At 37.4% G+C, this 18,885-nt stretch overlaps 1 protein-coding gene across 1 annotated transcript in view; it reads right to left on the bottom strand.

The window, feature by feature from the left end:
- Positions 1-2,730: 2,730 nt before the first annotated feature.
- The window catches only part of LOC107887592 (probable alpha-mannosidase At5g13980), a 36,530-nt gene continuing 20,375 nt past the window's right edge, over positions 2,731-18,885 (bottom strand). Inside the window, exons 11-29 of the mRNA XM_041108747.1 lie at positions 7,308-7,475; positions 7,128-7,217; positions 6,895-6,960; positions 6,726-6,782; positions 5,989-6,208; positions 5,728-5,867; positions 5,568-5,627; positions 5,401-5,460; positions 5,247-5,315; positions 4,985-5,032; positions 4,784-4,903; positions 4,604-4,669; positions 4,320-4,432; positions 4,102-4,186; positions 3,899-4,009; positions 3,719-3,814; positions 3,431-3,478; positions 3,270-3,338; positions 2,731-2,939 (exon numbers count right to left, since the gene is read on the bottom strand). Coding sequence (XP_040964681.1) covers positions 2,742-2,939; positions 3,270-3,338; positions 3,431-3,478; positions 3,719-3,814; positions 3,899-4,009; positions 4,102-4,186; positions 4,320-4,432; positions 4,604-4,669; positions 4,784-4,903; positions 4,985-5,032; positions 5,247-5,315; positions 5,401-5,460; positions 5,568-5,627; positions 5,728-5,867; positions 5,989-6,208; positions 6,726-6,782; positions 6,895-6,960; positions 7,128-7,217; positions 7,308-7,475 — 1,884 coding nt within the window. The 3' untranslated portion in view covers positions 2,731-2,741. The remainder of the gene's footprint in view (positions 2,940-3,269; positions 3,339-3,430; positions 3,479-3,718; positions 3,815-3,898; positions 4,010-4,101; positions 4,187-4,319; positions 4,433-4,603; positions 4,670-4,783; positions 4,904-4,984; positions 5,033-5,246; positions 5,316-5,400; positions 5,461-5,567; positions 5,628-5,727; positions 5,868-5,988; positions 6,209-6,725; positions 6,783-6,894; positions 6,961-7,127; positions 7,218-7,307; positions 7,476-18,885) is intronic.

Below are 18,885 nucleotides of genomic sequence, written 5' to 3'. Positions count from 1 at the left end.
TTGTCATAAGTGTGTTACCCTCATAGGATATCCTTAATCTCTCTAGAATAAATTCGTTCTCCCAATATGATCCTATTTAATCTCATGGTAACCATTACATTTTCCTTCATAAAAAGTCAATTACTACTATCAAATAGTAATAAAGTCATTCATCACAAAAATGAACGACCCCTGGCTATGTTTACTTTTCATCAACTATGTAATGCCAATGAGAGGACATCATTTATTCATATCTCAGGATATGAATTCCACTGTAGTAAATGATGCTACATACTGCAGAAGTGGTATACCTAATGCGCCAGCTTTTGGTTCCTTATCTATTTGAACTAGACCTTTTACTTACATCAAAGTATATGAGTCATGCATAGTCCGTCATCCATTCAAGATTAAGGTACGACACACTTTGAACGTCACAAGTGAATAAATTCATAAACATATTCAGGATCTATCCTAATTAGGTCTAGTCCGATATACTGTCAGTTTAGTCAGTCACATCTATGTCTTTATCTTGTGAGAGTCATCTGCTCCGATGCCTAAGATAAGGCATCTCCCCAACTGGACTTGATAGACGATATGTTAGTCTTTTAATCTGTTTGCTCATTTTCAATTAGACTAAGGACATGTTTAGGTTCGTTTACTAATATAAGTTATTTTTTCGTATTACAATCCGACCACGTAATACCACTTAATATTAGTTTAAACATTAAACAACCAGTGAGCCAATATTTTCTTCTATTATGTTTTGCATGCAACCATATAAGGACATTATACAAAATATATTAATGTAATTCATAAATTATTTTATTAACCAATCTATTCGAAAAAAATACAAGATTACAAATAAATATGCTACACATAGGACACTAGATCTAACATGCTGCGACGAGGCCAAGTTAGTATGAGACGTCATGACGTCAAATCCAAACTTCAAAAACATTACAAATTGGTCCTAGTTCAAATTCAAGTTAGTTGTAGAGTTTTCGTAAGCTCGTATAAGACTTGGAAATGAATAATTATAATTTATATAACTATTTTACTTATATTTGAATGTTTAATTTTGTAATCGAACTGTGATTTGATCGTAGTTGTTCGGCAACGAATGTGACACATTGTAACTCAGACCCAATGATTGGGTCGGGTTTGGGGTGTTACAATTTTTGCCCAACCCCTCTCACTTTTCGGGCGAGCCTTTGGGCCTAGGCAGGTGGCTCGGCCCACGTCTAGTCATGTCTTGAGACATGTCTCCCCTATTTCACTATTTTTGCTTCAAAGTTTGATGTCTCTAGACAATGGAACCATGTCTCAAGACACTAACTCCTATGCCTCGAGAAAAAGTCTCATGTCTCAATACCCTGGGTTGAAAGACCACTAATTTAGCTTCAATGTTTTATATCTTGAGACAAAACCACTACATCTCAAAACTTGGCACACTATGTCTCGAGATCTCTGCTCAAAAATACATGAAATGCTAGAAAAATGTTCCTAAAGGAATCAATGTTGATAAGCTAATCATCTTGCTAATTAAGACTAATTACTAGACGTTCTTGTATTTCCTGGCTTGCTTTTATGGAGAGCATGCCTACTAAAGATAGGCAAAGTAGCTGGGGGACGGATGTTAATGGTGGCTGCAAATTTTGTGATAACCAAGAAACAAGGGATCATTTGTTCTTGGAGTGACCCTACTCTAGGAAGATATGAAAGGATATTTTGCAGATGTGTTATGCGGAAACGCGGGATTGAATTTTAAGAGACGGTAGAAATTGTAGGCAATTCAGGGATCAGAGGAGGATTAAATTGCAGTTGCTAAAGATGATAAAAAACTATTTGAGAATTAAATAGGTAAATGCTAAATTCAATAGGAATGAGACCGTAAATAAGCAATTGTGTATAAATTGGGGTATTAGTTATAGATATAAAGGAGGGTATTTTTTGTATTGATCATACCACTGTTGTAACTTTGATCTTTGTAGCAGTATACCACTTTTTTGGTTATAATATAATCACAAAGCTTATCCAAATATATATATTCACTTCGCGAGATTAAATAGCAGGAATCGATGACTGACGATGTGTATAACAATGATTTGCTATTGATGGTAGAGTTGTACCAATTCTTTTTATTAATTAATTAATAATTTATCATTTTTTTTCAAACTCAATCCAAATTATATTGAAAGCCTTTAATTCTAATATGATTTTGGCTTAAGATTAAAAAGCCTTTTAAAAAAAATGAAAAAATTAATTCAACAATTGCAATAAATTTACAGTTAATTAGATCTCCACTATTAACTAAAAAAATTCAATTACGGTTTTCATCTTTGATCACGTTAACTATTAAAATCAATTGAAAAATAAATCAATTCACAATTAATTAAGTCTTTCTCTTAAAATAGCATATTATTTTATGCATTGTCAAATAAATTTGTTTCATTCATTCAACCAAATCTTTAGATTTATATGTTTGTCGTTTGATTTTTAGAGCCGGATGACAAAAAAACTGAAAATAATGAATGAAGCCAACAAAAGCATATCAAATACAAAAGAAACAGTGATTTATTTAATGTTACAACAGACTGGCAGTTTGCTTGAGGGACCTGAACTAAAGGAATTGGCAGAAAAATACAGTCAAGGGAATTTCATGCAAATCTTATTGCCAAACTCTCTCGCCTCCAAGGATGAAACCAGTAGCATTTTATTTGATCATTCTTCAGGAACAATGAACGTAACTTATTTGTTGTCTTCTAATTGAAGTCAATGACAAAGGTTCTGATTTCCATCGGAGCAAGTTCAACCACCAATGCAGCCGGATCAACCGGTCCACCTCTCACTACTTTTGGCACTTCTTCGGGGGAGCCTTTGACTTTCCACACCAGCCTCTTCTTTTCCATTTCGACTCTTCCTTGGTTAGCAGATAAGCTCATTTCTGTTACTTTATTTATCTGAACATAAGAAATTAAAATGATGTAAATTGGTCAATAACGAACACAAGATGAAGAGTTTTCATGCACCGGAATGACGCTTTTATGTCTATTACCAGTTCTTCCTCTCGACTTATGACCAATTATTCAGATAGATGCACATAATCTATCAAAACAATACTTAGTAATATGTCCCAAAAAATTGCCACAATAAGCTGTTGATACACTTCTTGATATTGGAACCAATGAGGGACAGTTATAATAAGGTTTACAAGTCAACTTTTAATGCAATTGAAGGCAAAGAGGACAGATTTTGAGAGAGTTTGATTGGCAGACTTTGCATTGCTTTACCTTCTTATGTGCAAATACTTTTTTAAGCTGTACACTTGCCATAACTGAGAGATCCTTGTCCTCCCCAACCTTGCAATTTGAAGAACAAACAAAATCAAAGGTTAGGGAAAGAAAGGAAATGGTTGAATTCTATAGATGATACATCAAAACAAATTATCAACCTCGTATAAGTGTGCCAGCCGAAGAAGAACTTGCCCGTTGTCCAATTCCTGCAGATTCAAAGAAATATGGTAAAGCATGAAATAAACTTTTCCAAGTCATGGTAAGGAGGAGATACATTGATGTAGTACAAATAGGATTGAAACAATCTTATTCAATCACATATCCGTTGCATTAGGCAGAGTTTGACACCAAGGACGGAACTGCAGTCCATGGTATCTTCTATAAGCTTTTCTTTCTCCTTTCATGTTGGGGGGAATTGGTCATTGAACAAGACAAGAGATATGTACCTGGAGGGTTATCATTGCTACATTATCTGGTAAAACATAGGACGGATCCATCCCAGAAAAGGATGAGACATGGGAATTAGTCCATCCATCTCCTTCCTGCAAAATGTTAAACCAGACATTCATTAGACTTGGGCTGATGTAGAATATGCAAAACAAAATTATTCAGCTTACTGCTTTCACCTGCTGAGTAAAGGCTAAGAGAAATGGAGAATATATCTCCTGACCAAATGATCGACGCCACTTAGCTGCCTCTCCCAGAGGATCAATTCTGAGGTAATATTTCCCAACGATCTATTGAAACTAGATCTGTTAGCAAAGATCTATGCAAAGTACTACAGTCTTTCTGCAAAGTAAGATCAAATATATAACCAACATGTGCTTACAGTTAGTCCACTGCACTTATTTTGAACACAGACTGTTTCATTTAGGGCTTCTGCAACACCTCTACCATCATCATGAAGCAACCTCCTGTACGAAGAAAGTAGGACCAAATTTTAGAGTTGTATGAAATGAATGGTTAACTTATCGGTGTATCTATTGACGAAATTCATATGGAAAGGTAATATATAATCGAACAAGCAATGATAGGGAAGAGATTAACCTATGGAGCATTAGTTCCAATTCACCATCCTTAATGCTGGCTCCACCCATGGATCGATCTACTAAGACTGAAAGCTCCTTATCGTCATCTTTAACATACATCCCAAGATTAATCTGAAATGAAAGCAAAAAAAAAAAAAAAAATTTTTTTTGGCAGAGCCTTAAAGACCAATCAATCAAAGGGAAGATCGCAAAATTTTTCTTTTTTTCTATAGTGAAATGTTCGTAAAATTTTTCGGAAGGCACTAGTATATGAAGAGGTTTAGAGCAGTTATGAAACCATACAGGGTAATAGTTTCCTGCAACAGGCTGATTCACGTCCAGGTTCCAATCTTTTCGATAGTTTCGAATCTGCAAAATAATAATTCCAATAAGGATATGTACAAGCACATTGCCAATATCGAATATTGCAGTCATACATACTCCACCAACATTCTAAGATATCAAGATAAGCAGGCAACAAACCCTTTCAAGGAAATCACGACCACTGGAATCTGTATAGAATGTTTTGCTGGTTTTCATATGTGTTAAAATCTTAGTCACAACTTCTTTTCCAAGTCCATCACTGATCGGAATAGGACCAACCTAAAATTAAGAACAAGTCTGTTATCCAGCCAGACAGCTATTTCACAGTAAATACATCTACATGCATACTCGAATACTTACAATGAACTCAAATTCTGCATGCTCCTTTCCCTTGTACACTCTTGTGATCTGTTTATGCACACAGTGATGTTAGTTACCAGACGAACAGGGATTTAACAAAAACTGCTACTTTTCAAGTTTAGAGAGAATGAAAGAGAATATTCATCTGAAAATGTAGCAGAAAATATCAGATTGGAGGTAATTGAAGACATCTACATGAACCAACATGCATTTGCATGCGATTCTATTATTTGATTCAAAGGTCACTTGTTGAGGAAATAACCTGATATATCCATGAATTGATTCTCTGGTGTACTTCATCCAAAATAGGTCCCCGTAAAACAGTCAAAGCCTGAAAATTTTACCGTCTCATGAAGTTTAAACCAGTTGCTGTTCAAAAGTAGAATTCTAAATGAGTATGCTTCAAAAATAGGTACCTGGTGATCAGGTTTCAATGAATTCGTGCCATTTGGTAGAAAGATGTATGCTCCAGAGGCCTTCAATAAGTTATATCAAAATAGTTATGTAAAAAAAATTTACATATATAATCAAATAGCAGAATTGTAAAGAAAAGTAGAGGCTTTCATAAAAGGTATATTATCACCTGTTTTATGTCAGTTGCTCCGGTATAAAAGCTATATGATTGCCTTACAGTTTCTTTCACCTTCAATTTCATACAATAGGAAATTAAATGTAAGAAATCCATATTAAGTAAATAGATTTAGCGAAATGCATAAATGGAAACCAAGAACCATATATCGTACCTTAGTTCTGCTATTAATGTAGCCAATGAGTTTTCGTTGCTTAGCAGAGAACACAAGTTTCAGGTCGCCTGGCCCTACTTCGATTACATCTTTTTGTTTTTCTTTAGAACTGTACACTACTTGGTTCTTTGAAGGAGCTGCTGTGGCTGTTTTGTGAAACAAGGCCAACCAAATATACATTTTATGTCAAAAGAAAGTTAATACGAAATCTCATTGTCTTGTGTATTATTATTTTCGGAGAATAGCAATGATATATCGAACCTTTTTGTTTTCCGCTTGAGATGAAGTAAGTATTTAACCCGAGAGGAGGTGCAGAAGCTGAAAATGCAAGCCAATACTTTGGGGTAACACTTGGGAATTTACCCAAATATGCCATGGAATAGTAATTTCTTATGGCCAAAGAAGCATTTAGCAGAGGTACAAGCTGCGATTCGATTTCATTTCCTCTATGATCCTTAACGATGACATTCCCATCAATAACCTGCAACAGGTAATGATGCAAAATCATTACGTGAGCATAAGGACAACACAAAATGAATAGAAGGTCCTTTGTCTTCTATAAAGATCGAAAATTAGAGTTTAGACTCTCATCCTTCTCATACAAGACATCCCAATATGGGACTGCAGAGACAAAATAACAATGAGAGGAGCCAGTGAACTGTGCTTATGAAGCTATACATGACTGTGGAATTCATTTCAGACCTTGCCCGGCCATATTTCCAAAGCTTGCACAACAGAGGATATATGAGTTTCTTTATTGTCGAAACATAAGTCCTCTCATGAGTAGGAACCCACGCATGAATGTCAATCACTCAGTTGTATATATGTATCAGTTGATAAATTTGTAGTTTCAGACACATGCAAGAAAAGAACTATTAGCAAACGAGTGGCTGTTTATTTTGTTTTCTGTATAAGAGTGAAGTGGGATTGTGGATGTATGTGCAACATCACAGGAACTAAAGTGAAGGTCATAAAATTATGAAAAGTACATTACTCACCGGGATTCGTATAATGTCCTCCCTTTTCCATCCCAAAGGATTGTATACAACAACCACCTGAGAAAAGAGCACAACAATAGAGAATAATATAGGTGGAGTTAGATTCATCTTTTCATAATCAATGGAAAATTATAGTAAGATGAAATTGTGAAACTCTAGTCTCTTTTACCAGATTTTTGCCGTTTGACAGATCAACCTCTGACGAAGGACAATAACTTATATTCAGAAGCAAGCACTGAAAAGGGTAAATTCAAAATCAATATAGGAACTTCCAGGAAAATACATATAATCAATTATAGAATTCTACTACAATAGCATTGAAATATGCTTCATGAACCTCTGAATAGATTAACTATTCTTAGACATTTGAAACCAAAGATCAGAGTTTAGTCATGCTATTGCCTGCTGAAACATGGTCACTTTGTTCCCACTGTCTGTCTTTGAAGAGGACCTTGTTATAGAGGCAAGCGATGTTTCGACCACCTTTGCAGCCTGCATGAAACATTTTGACACGAGAATCAGAAAAAACTCGAGTCTTTGAAGTATTAATTAATTGTATGACAAATGATGTCTAAACTTTACCTCCTCATAGCCAATGGATAGTCTTTTCGCATAGTCATTAGCCACGTGCTGCTTTGAAGTGCCACTGACTGCATCATGATGTTGAGCAAGTGCCAAAGCATCGGCTAAATAGTCAGTGTTTGGTCCAGCTTTACTTCTTCCCTTAAGGAATTCTAACTGTCTTGCTGCCTGTTGTTTATGTATAGGAAACTGTTACTATTTGTGGGCAAGAAAAAGAAGTCAAAGAGGAAAACAAAAAGAACAGCAAAAAAGCCGAATAAGTTCGTTAGTAATATTCTTAATTAGAATAATTTATTTAGAAAATATTTCTAGAAATTAGAAGTTATTAATTTTAGTTTCATTAAATATAATTACTTATTTTACAAGAATAAAAAAATACGAAACCTCTACTTAAGGAGACAATTCTTAGTAATAAAATAAGATGAAAATTATTTCAATTTATAGAGAATACTCTTATCTCCTCAGATCCAAGATTAAGAACTCTTTTCGTTGAGTTTTAAGGTTAGAATCTCCCTTCAACGAGTTCTATATATTAATCATAGGTCATTCAAGTGGTAGAAAATGCAACAAAGGAAAGGCTTTCTCAGCCGAAGGGGACTTCCCTGTGAATTGTCTGGTGACTCGATCCATAACTCAGGACCATAGCAAAAACCAAGTTAAAAATACATCACAAGATATATATGACATGTTATACTAGTTAAATATGATATATGTTAGTACCATTTTTGAATGAAAACGGGGTCGACTTGGATTTTGAAAAAAGAATGAAAACGGGAGTCGCCACCAATCTTTTTTGATGAGGTGTGATCGGGTCACCTCGAAAAGTGGTTGTTTTTAATAAACAATTTAATCTTTATTAAAACAACGATTTTGGTCTGCGAAATTCAGAAAAACGGGTTCGGGAGTCGGTTACGCACGAGGAAGGGTTAGCACCCTCGATACGCCCAAAATTGGTACCTGGTTGATTACTTAATGTCTTGGTGTCGAAAATTAAAAACTCGAAAAGAATTTAAAAATACGATCCTTGTATTGAAACGTTGAAAATTTTCAGGAAAAAGGGAATATTTCACATTATTCGAGAAAGAGAATCATATCCAGTAAGTTAGGACACCATGTCTCAAATTCCCGATACGCGGATGAAAAATGCTTATTTAAAAGATATTTTATTATCTTGGTTTTAGAAATAAATCAGGCCCAGTAAGTTAGGGCACGATCTTTTCTTAATTCCCAAGATCGTTTAAAACTTGAGTTTGAAAAGATTCGTGTATTTAGATTTATTATGAAAATCGAAACCCAGTAAGTTAGAGTACGATCCTTTCGAATCTAAACACGAAATATTTTTTAAAACAAATTTTGTTATACCGAATAAAATATAACACGAAAATCGTAGTAAAATGTGAAAGCAAATTACATTGTTGTCATACGTGGTAAAATCATAATACACATAAAAATAAAAATAGTACGAGCAATAGCAACGATATAAAAATAAATAAAAATCATACCTACAATCATATGAAATAACAATATATATAAACAAATAAATTAAAACGTTCCTTCAAAATAATAACGAAAATGAAATAAATAAGTAACAAATACAATTAAATATAAAAAGATATATATATATATATAGGCATAAACTAAAATATGTAAGTATATAAATTAGCAAAATGTATAAAGTATTTTAATATATAAAAGAAACGATAAATATGTATATATAAAATATGTACATATATATGGGTGTATATAACTATGGAATATGAAAATAATAAAATACATATGAAAGTAAGTACATATATATGTGTTGAAAAATAAGAGAAAGTATGTATATACAAATTAAAGTTTAAAAATAATGAAAATATACGTATGTATACGAATAAATACGTTAATTTTAGTACATGTTAAAATATATTGAAAATGTATATATATATATTTATGTAAAATAAGATATACAAAAAATATATATGTACGTACATATAAAAATATATATATACTTATGAAATAAAAAGGATATGTATGTATATAAATTAATAGCAACATGTGTGTATATACGGATTTATAAAAAAGGGGTATATTTTAAACTATAAAGATTATGTATAAATATGTATATATTTAGGAAAATGAAAATATATAAATGTATAGATATATACATAAGTTTAAAAATATATAAACTATATAAGTATATATGTTATAAAACAATGTATGTATATCACAAAAATATATGCATGTATATGTATATGTGCCGAAAATCTAAATAAAATAAACATAAACAAATAAGTAATAATAATAATAATAATAAAAAATAAACAAAATAATAAAGTGGCTAAAAAAGGGGCTAAATCGAAATAAAAAAGAAAATACTGGGCGAATTTGGAATGACAAAGGACGAAAAAGGACCAAAACGTGACTCGCGCGAAAGGATGGAGGATCAAAACGGAAAATATTCCCACGTGGTCCAAACGACGTCGTTCTAACAAAGCCTGAGCAGACGGTCGATGGACCAAATCGTAAGAAAGATGGAAATTTAGGGCAAAATTAAAACAAATAATAAAAGGGAATAGGACCCAATTGTACGGCCTCAAAAAGCGGAAGGACTGAGGATGCAAATAACCCCTCTGGTCCAAAAACACGCGGATCCCAGGCGGTACGGGTCGGGTCTCGGGTCAGGAACCCAAAACGACGCCGTTTTGGGGCTGTCCTGACCCTATCAAAACAGTGCCGTTTTGCATTTACTATAAATATAAAAAAACTTAAAACCCATCAGTTTTAACCATTTTAAAACAGAGAGAGAGCCTCCTCCTCTCACTTTCTCGGTCCCTTTTCGACCGGTCATCGGGCCACCGTCCAATGGCCGCCGCGCACGGTGGTCGGAGGCCCAAAATCGGACCTTTTCGGTCCCTTTTTGAAGCCAATCGCCTCTAGACCATAGATCCATGGCGGCATGTCGAGAAAGATGAGCCCAGAATCGGAAAACGAGGAGAGACCGCTCGTCTCCTCCTCCGCCGGCGACGACGAAGACGGGCTCCGACGCCGGCCTTCGAAACGAAATGGTCCTCTTCTTTTCCTTTCTTTCATTTGTTTATAAGGGTAGTCAAACAAAAATAAATAAATAAAAAATGTAGAATGCCCGAATAGGAAAGAAGAAAAAAAAATCAACCTTCAATCTTCTTCTCTTTATTGAGTTTTTTTTTTTACCCAAAATCGGAGCCTCCTCTGTTACATTTTTCTTTTTTTATTTATATAGCCGATTACAATGCCTATTTCTATTATTTTGCCCTGTTTGTGTCTCTGTCTTGCGTGTCTGTTCCTTTCCTTGCAGGTGGAGCAGGTAGACGTTAATGGAGCAAGTGGGTGAGGGGACGCGCGGCGCGACAGTGGCATAGGGCAGGTGGCTGAGACGGTGCAGAGGAGTTGGTGAGAAGGCCCTAGGTGCGGCGCACCTAGGGTTGCTGCTGTTTTTTTCTTTTTCTTTTCTGAACATGAGTTAGGGTAGTTGGGTGTATTGGGTTTGGGCTGATTGGGTTAGGCTAGTTGGGCTGTCTTGTAATGGGTCTTGGGTTTGGGCTGGTGAGTTCAGATTGGGCTTGTACAGCTGCCCCTCTTTGCTCGTTGTCGTGTAACGATAACAGAGCAAAGACTAAGAAAGCCCAATTTCGCCCGGTCTCGTCGAGTCTCGACTTCTCTTGACGCTTCTCTTCTTCAAGTAGTTTCATTCCAATCCAATGTGTCGTGTTGCTTCAATCCACTCCACTGCAACTTCAGAGAGATATGTCTTGTAACTTCACTCAATTCTGTTGTAACTTCAGGGGGTAAGGTCCATCATTTTGACCCACTCCACTGCGACTTCAGGGAGATCGGACTCATATCCTCAACTTGGGCCACTGCAACTTCAGGGGATAAGATAGTGTCTTCGATCTGCTCCGCTGTAATCTCAGGGAGATAAGATCTCTTATTTTAATCCGTTCCACTGTAACTTCAGGGAGATAGGATAGTGTCTTCGATCTGCTCCGCTGTAATCTCAGGGAGATGAGATCTCTGGCTTCAATCTGCTCCACTGTAACCTCAGGGAGATAAGATCTGAAATTCTTTGGTCTGTTCCACTGTAATCTCAGGGAGATAAGACCTGATGTGATCTTCTCTACTGTAACTTCAGAGAGATACGATCCTTTAATCCGCTCCATTGTAATCTCAAGGAGATAGGATTACTATCTTTGATCTGCTCCGCTGTAATCTCAGGGAGATAAGATCTGAAATTCTTTGGTCTGTTCCACTGTAATCTCAGGGAGATAAGACCTGTATTATGAACCTAATTATGCCTAATGATTAGGATGACATGATCAAAATGAAACAAATGCTCCTAACTAGACATATGTGAATGGGATTTGCATGAATGCAGAATTTTATTTTTTTCGAGAATGATCTTGCTTAGGTTATCACTACTCGCAATTTATCAAAGTTTTGTGACTGACATGCTACAACGCCTTCTCACTTGACTGATTTTTCTGAAGGAACATTTAGCCAGACTGTCCCCATTGTAAACCTCAAAGTTATATCCACTGGGACGCCAAGATTTGTGCCATCATTCTCTCACAGTAATCTAAGGGTAGAAATATGTGGCTTTTCCTTTGTCCTCTTTTATCACAATTCGGGGATGTAGGATCTGAGCCGTTCTGGTTTCCTACACCATTCTCAAGGTGTCGTACGAAAGTCTTATGAGCAAGTGAAGGCTCTTTTCTCCAAGGTAACCTCTTCCTATTGCCTGATGATCATTGCTTTCTTGTTCATTTAAGCTTTGTAATTAACACGACAGCTTGTCATTTTGTTCAATCAACGTTTAGACGACAAAATCTGAAAGGATAGTCTTTAATTTAGACTCTTCCTTCCTAGATTTCCAACTTTTAAAATTGGCGTGTTCTAAACATTAGTCATGTTTCAGGTCCCTATATTATTTAGAAATTTTCCAGAGTAATGTGCAAAACTTCTTTCCTGAAAGTTTTATTAGTTCGTTAATCATTACATGTTTGCAAAAAGATCATAACAATGGATAAGAATAAAGCTAGTTCTGATTATAACTCAAATAAAACATCAAAGACGGCGAAAGAAAGGTAACAAAGAAATGGATTGAGAATGTACGTTTTCACAAAAGGAAAGGAAGAAAGAAAGAAAATAAAATGTATTTTCAAGAATACACCTAAGAACTAGGTGCCCCAGTTATCGCCGCTTGAGTTTCTCTGTACAAACTTTCCGAAGACCCTTCTAAGTTTGACATGTGTTCAGGAGATCTGCAATACTCTGTCAATGTTCCAAGATGTTGCATATCTTTTCTTATTGGTAAAGCAAGATCATCATATGCCCCTGATCAAAATTTGATCCGCTCAAGTCCTGATGTTCCAATCCTGCTCAATACTTGAGTCGCCCTTTTCGGGTTTTCGACTCAAGCCCTCTTTGGTCTCAAAGTGCCCTTTACGGGTTTTCACCTTAGCCTCTCCAAAGTTTTTTTTTTTTTTTTTTTTTTTAGGAAGCAAAGCGCCCTTTACGGGTTTTCACTTTGGTTCCCCTTTCTTTCATGTGAAGTATTTCTTGACGGAGTCTGCGTTTACCGGATTTGGTAAACTTTTGCCATCCATCTCACATAGGATCAAAGCTCCACCAGAAAAGGCTTTCTTTACAACATAAGGGCCTTCCCAATTCGGCATCCATTTTCCTCTAAAATCTTTTTGTATAGGAAGAATCTTTTTTAGTACCAAGTCCCCTTCACGAAATTCTCGGGGGCGAACCTTTTTATTATAGGCTCGCATCATTCGTTTCTGGTACATTTGCCCATGGCGAATAGCTCTTAGCCTCTTTTCTTCTATTAGGTTCAACTGATCGTACCGAGATTGGATCCAATCGGCTTCATCCAACTGTAGCTCAGATAACACCCGTAGAGAAGGGATTTCAACTTCAATGGGTAATACTGCCTCCATTCCATAAACCAGAGAAAAAGGCGTTGCCCCAGTAGAAGTTCTAACAGATGTTCGATAGGCAAGGAGAGCAAATGATAACTTCTCATGCCAATCCTTGTAGGTTTCAGTCATTTTCCCCACAATCCTTTTAATGTTTTTATTGGCCGCCTCCACTGCACCATTCATTTTGGGACGATACGGCGATGAGTTATGATGCTTAATTTTAAATTTGCTACAAACTTCAGCTATTGTACTATTATTCAAGTTCATCGCATTGTCGGATATGATCCTCTCAGGCATCCCATATCGACAAATGATCTCCTTCTTCAAGAATTTGCTGACTACTGCTTTTGTGACATTTGCATATGAAGCAGCCTCCACCCACTTGGTAAAGTAATCAATTACTACGAAGATGAAGCGATGCCCATTAGAAGCCTTTGGTGATATTGGCCCAATAACATCCATACCCCACATGGAAAACGGCCAAAGAGAGGTCATGACGTGAAGAGGTGAAGGAGGCGCGTGTATTTTGTCTCCGTAAATTTGGCATTTGTGGCACTTCCTGGCATGATCAATGCAATCTCCTTCCATGGTGGGCCAATAGTACCCAAATCTCATGATCTGTCTGGCCATCGTGAAACCACTGGCGTGCGTCCCACAAATACCCTCATGGACTTCTTCCAAAATTTTCTTGGCTTCTACCGCATCTACACATCTTAACAGTACTTGATCCTTCCTTCTTTTATATAACACTTCTCCATCTAAGACATATTCAATGGCTATCTTTCTCAGAGTTCTTTTGTCATTCTCTGTCGCTTGATCAGGGTATTCCCGATTCTTCACATATTGTAAGATACTCCGATACCAAGGACAATCATCTTTTCCCTCCTTCTCAATATTGCAACAATTAGCCGGGGTCTCAGAGATACTCATCTGAACAGGCCTCATTGCCTCAAGTCTATTCACCTGAATCATCGAAGCTAGAGTAGCTAATGCATCAGCCATTTGGTTTTCCTCCCGTTGGAGGTAATAGAAGGTGATATCGTCAAACTCCTCAGCCAATTCAAGAACTAGTTTTCTATAACCGATTAGCTTAGGATCTCTAGTCTCCCACTCCCCTTTGAGTTGGTATATCACCAACGCTGAATCCCCGTATACTCTCAGTACTTTGATGTTCCGTTCAATGGCTGCACGAATGCCCATAATACATGCTTCATATTCTGCCATGTTATTTGTACAATCGAAGTCCAACTTGCTAGCAACAGGATAATGATCTCCACTTGGGGATACCAAAACTGCCCCAATTCCATTACCCGTAGCATTTGAGGCTCCATCAAAATTTAACTTCCATACGTGATCCATTTGAGGATTTTCTTCAGTATTCGCCACATACATCAAGTCCTCGTTTGGAAAATCGAAATTCAAAGATTCATAGTCCTCCAAGGCTCTACTAGCTAGGAAATCGGCTATTGCACTTCCCTTTATGGCCTTTTGACTGACATATACTATATCAAATTCTGAGAGCAAGATCTGCCATCTAGCCATTCTCCCGTTCAAAGCAGCCGATTCCATCATATATTTTAAAGGATCTAACTTTGAAATCAACCAAGTCGTGTGATACAACATATACTGCCTCAGTCTTCGGGTTGCCCAGATCAGAGCACAACACAACTTCTCAATTGATGAGTACCTCATTTCGCAATCGGTAAATTTCTTACTGAGATAGTATATTGCCTTTTCTTTCTTTCCCGTCTCATCATGTTGGCCTAACACGCATCCCATGGAATTCTCCAACACCGTTAGATACAATATCAATGGCCTATCTGGACTTGGAGGTGATAAGACTGGAGTATTAGCCAAGTACTGCTTTATCTTATCGAAAGCCCTCTGACACTCTTCATCCCATTCGCCCGGATTATGTTTCTTTAAGAGCCGGAATACTGGATCACATTTCTCTGTCAGTTGTGAGATGAACCGAGCAATGTAATTCAGCCTCCCTAGGAAACCTCGAACCTCCTTCTGAGTGCGCGGGGGAGGTAAATCTCGTATTGCCTTTACTTTGTCTGGGTCAACCTCGATCCTCTTTTTGCTAACTATGAAGCCTAATAACTTCCCTGATCTGGCTCCAAATGTGCATTTGGCCGGGTTAAGCTTAAGCTGAAATTTCTTTAATCTCAAAAATAACCTTTTCAAGACCTGAACATGCTCTTCTTCCGTTCTAGACTTCGCGATCATATCGTCAACATAGACTTCGATCTCCTTGTGCATCATGTCGTGAAACAAAGTCACCATAGCTCTTTGATACGTTGCTCCCGCATTCTTCAATCCGAAGGGCATTACCTTGTAACAGAATGTTCCCCATAAGGTAATGAATGTGGTTTTTCTCATGTCTCCAGGGTGCATCTTTATTTGATTGTATCCAGAGAAACCGTCCATGAAAGAAAACAATGAATAGCCCGCCGTGTTATCTACCAAAGTATCAATGTGAGGCAGTGGAAAGTTGTCCTTTGGACTAGCCTTGTTCAAATCCCTATAATCCACACACATTCGTACCTTTCCATCCTTTTTGGGAACAGGGACGATGTTGGCTACCCAATCCGAATACTTGACCTCTTGTAAGAATCCAGCGTCGAATTGTCTTTTGACTTCTTCTCTTATTTTCAACACAATGTCAGGTCTCATTCTCCTGAGCTTCTGTTGAACGGGTTTACAATCCTCTTTTATGGGCAGACGATGCACCACAATATTAGTACTTAGCCCAGGCATATCTTGGTACGACCACGCGAAAACATCCTTGAACTCTCGAAGCAAATTAATGAGGTCTTGTCTTGTCTTTGCGGTGATTTCAGTTCCAATTTTCACCTCCTTTCCATCCTCTAGGCTCACTATTTCTAACGATTCCCTATGAGGTAGGATATGCTTATCCTCTTGTTCATCATTCTTAACAAGTCCGGAGATGCATCATAATCTTTATCATTTTCAAAGTCGCGGGATCCCTCTGAACACACCTCTTGCTCAAAAATAGGCTCCGTATTTGAGGCAGCGTCACTCATGTCATTGATATCTGAAGACCTATGAAGGCATATCAAAGAATATACCAAGAATATAAATTTATGAATATGTTTGTGCAACAGAATTACAAATGAAAGAATTATTTGTAAGACAATCAACCAAATGGAAAATATAAAAAGAAGAAAAATGACTGATCAAGATGAACGTTGACACGTATTTCATTAAAATAATGATATTTAGGCCCAATGCCTATTTCACAAAAAATTTCATATTGTTTCTAGCAAACAACAGGAATGTTTTGAGCATTACTCTGAATAAGCCCTAAAGACTACAGGGATTTCTTCAGCAGTCCAATTGTTTAGCTCGCTTCCAGGCTCATAAGGGCAGATCTCCAACAAAGCCCTCCTTTCCGTTACTTCTATGGCGTTGGTATAAACATTTTCCAACATTCCTCCCATGCCGCTACCGGACACTCCACATTCAGAATGAATAAATCCTCCCGACACAAAAGATGTAGATATGTGGGGAAAGGTTAAAGGCTCACACTTAGCTTCATGTCCATTCAAACGCGCCCTTCTTCTCTCTTGTCTCTTCTCTATTTCTTTCTTCTTCTGCTTCATGTCTGGCTTGTACCCTAAACCAAATCTATCAAACTTTTCCTTCGGCATTGGTACCACAATCCTTCCCTGAAGATATTTTCCCAATCCTTTCCCGGGTAAGGCTCCTCTTCCTACCATCAATCGCAATCCCATCTCAGTGGTCCTGGATATTTTCGGTACTGGAATTCTATTTCCCTCCGCAATAAACATCGTGTTCACAAATTCTAACGACCGAAATGAACATTCTAGTGCCTCATCGTTAATGTCCACATAAGGTGCATCGCTTGTCATCATTGCGATAATATCCTCCTCTGCATCTATTGTTACCAACCGATCCTCCGATACCAACTTCACCTTCTGATGTAATGATGAAGGTACTGCCCCTGCTGAGTGTATCCACGGTCTCCCCAATAGACAATTGTAGGAGGGTTTAATATCCATCACCAAGAAATCCACCTCATAATTGACTGGGCCAATCCTTAATGGTACCTCAATTCTCCCCATAACCTCCTTTTTTGTTCCATCAAATGCTCTTACTATGCTCTGGCATGCTTTCATGTGCGAACTGTCTATTGGCAATCGACTAAGAGTGGACAAAGGCAATACATTTAGTGCCGATCCATTATCAACCAAGGCCCCCGGGAGTGTGTACCCTTTGCATCGGACAGTAACATGCAGGGCTTTAGTAGAACCTCTTCCTCCGGATGGTATTTCATCATCACTGAAGAAGATAAAATTGTCAGCACCAATATTGTTGATCAGCCGATCCAGCTTGTTTACCGAAATATCGTCAGCCACATATGTTTCGTTTAGCACTCTTAATAGTGCATTCCGATGTACTTCTGAGTTTAAGAGTAAAGCTAATACAGAAATGCGGGCTGGCTGTTTGTGCAGTTGCTCCACAACACTGTATTCACTGTGTTTCAAAAACTTCAGAAACTCCTTTGCCTCCTCTTCTTTTATTGGTTCATTTACCAATGGTTCAACTTCTACTGCTTTCCCTTTCCTCTGTTCTTCCTTCCAATTCTCTTCCCTGGACGACTCTGCTTGAGCGTCATATCTTTTTCCCTTGCGCGTGTAAAAAACTGTTTCCTGATTTCTTTCTGCTTCTTTTCCCAAAACGGTCACATTACACCCGTAATTCCACGGCACCATTTTGTTATCCCTATAAGAGAAATTTGATGGTTTCTGGATTACAATTTTCGGTGTTACCTGGGCCCTAACCTCATTACCCTTAGGGCGTGAGATAATGACCACAGGATGATTTGGAGCCTTTGTTCCCAACTCTGTCGCGCATATGCTCCTCATTTCTTTCGCATCTTCGTAAAACCTCATCTCTTTGTTATCCATCATGCTTTGAACCAAAGCCTTAAATCCTTCACATTCTTGGATTTCGTGCCCTGTTTTATGGTGAAATTCACAATAATTTCCCATCTCATGCCCTTCCTCAGAATCTGAAATAACCAAACCTCTTTTCGCCATTTCTTCCAGACCCGTTTCAATGGAGTTTTACTTCAGCAATGTCAGTCTTGACTTCTTCTCCCGTACCTTCGCTAACCATATTCACCCCCTTATCTGCGTGATTAGGTAACGGATTCTTTGCGTTAGTGAGTCGTCAAGTTTGACAACACCTAAATTGATGAGTCCTTCTACTACCTTCTTGAAGGCAGTACAATTTCTATCGAGTGCCAGAAATTCCCGCATGATAATCACATTGCGCGTTCGTATCATACCATTTTGGATACGGGGGTTGTAGAGGACTCAAGTAACGAGGAGCAACAACATGTGCATCGAATAAAGTTTGATACAACTCCTTGTATACATCGGATTGGCGTGAATTGGGCTTTTCAGTAGTTGCCTAGCTCTGACTCTTTTTGATGATCCCTGTTGATTAGCAACCACTTTCTTTGGTTGATTCACAGTAATTGACCTACATAAGCATTCACATTATTCACTTCATTTTCTCTTTTCCTCGGGGTGCCTCCTATTATTTTCCTCCATTATTTTCCACTTTTGGCATGCTCA

Source organism: Gossypium hirsutum, chromosome A03, assembly GCF_007990345.1.
Source record: "Gossypium hirsutum isolate 1008001.06 chromosome A03, Gossypium_hirsutum_v2.1, whole genome shotgun sequence".
In the NCBI taxonomy this organism is placed as follows: domain Eukaryota; kingdom Viridiplantae; phylum Streptophyta; class Magnoliopsida; order Malvales; family Malvaceae; genus Gossypium; species Gossypium hirsutum.
The sequence above is the reverse complement of the archived record's forward strand: the minus strand, read 5'-3'. Positions and strand labels throughout refer to the sequence as shown.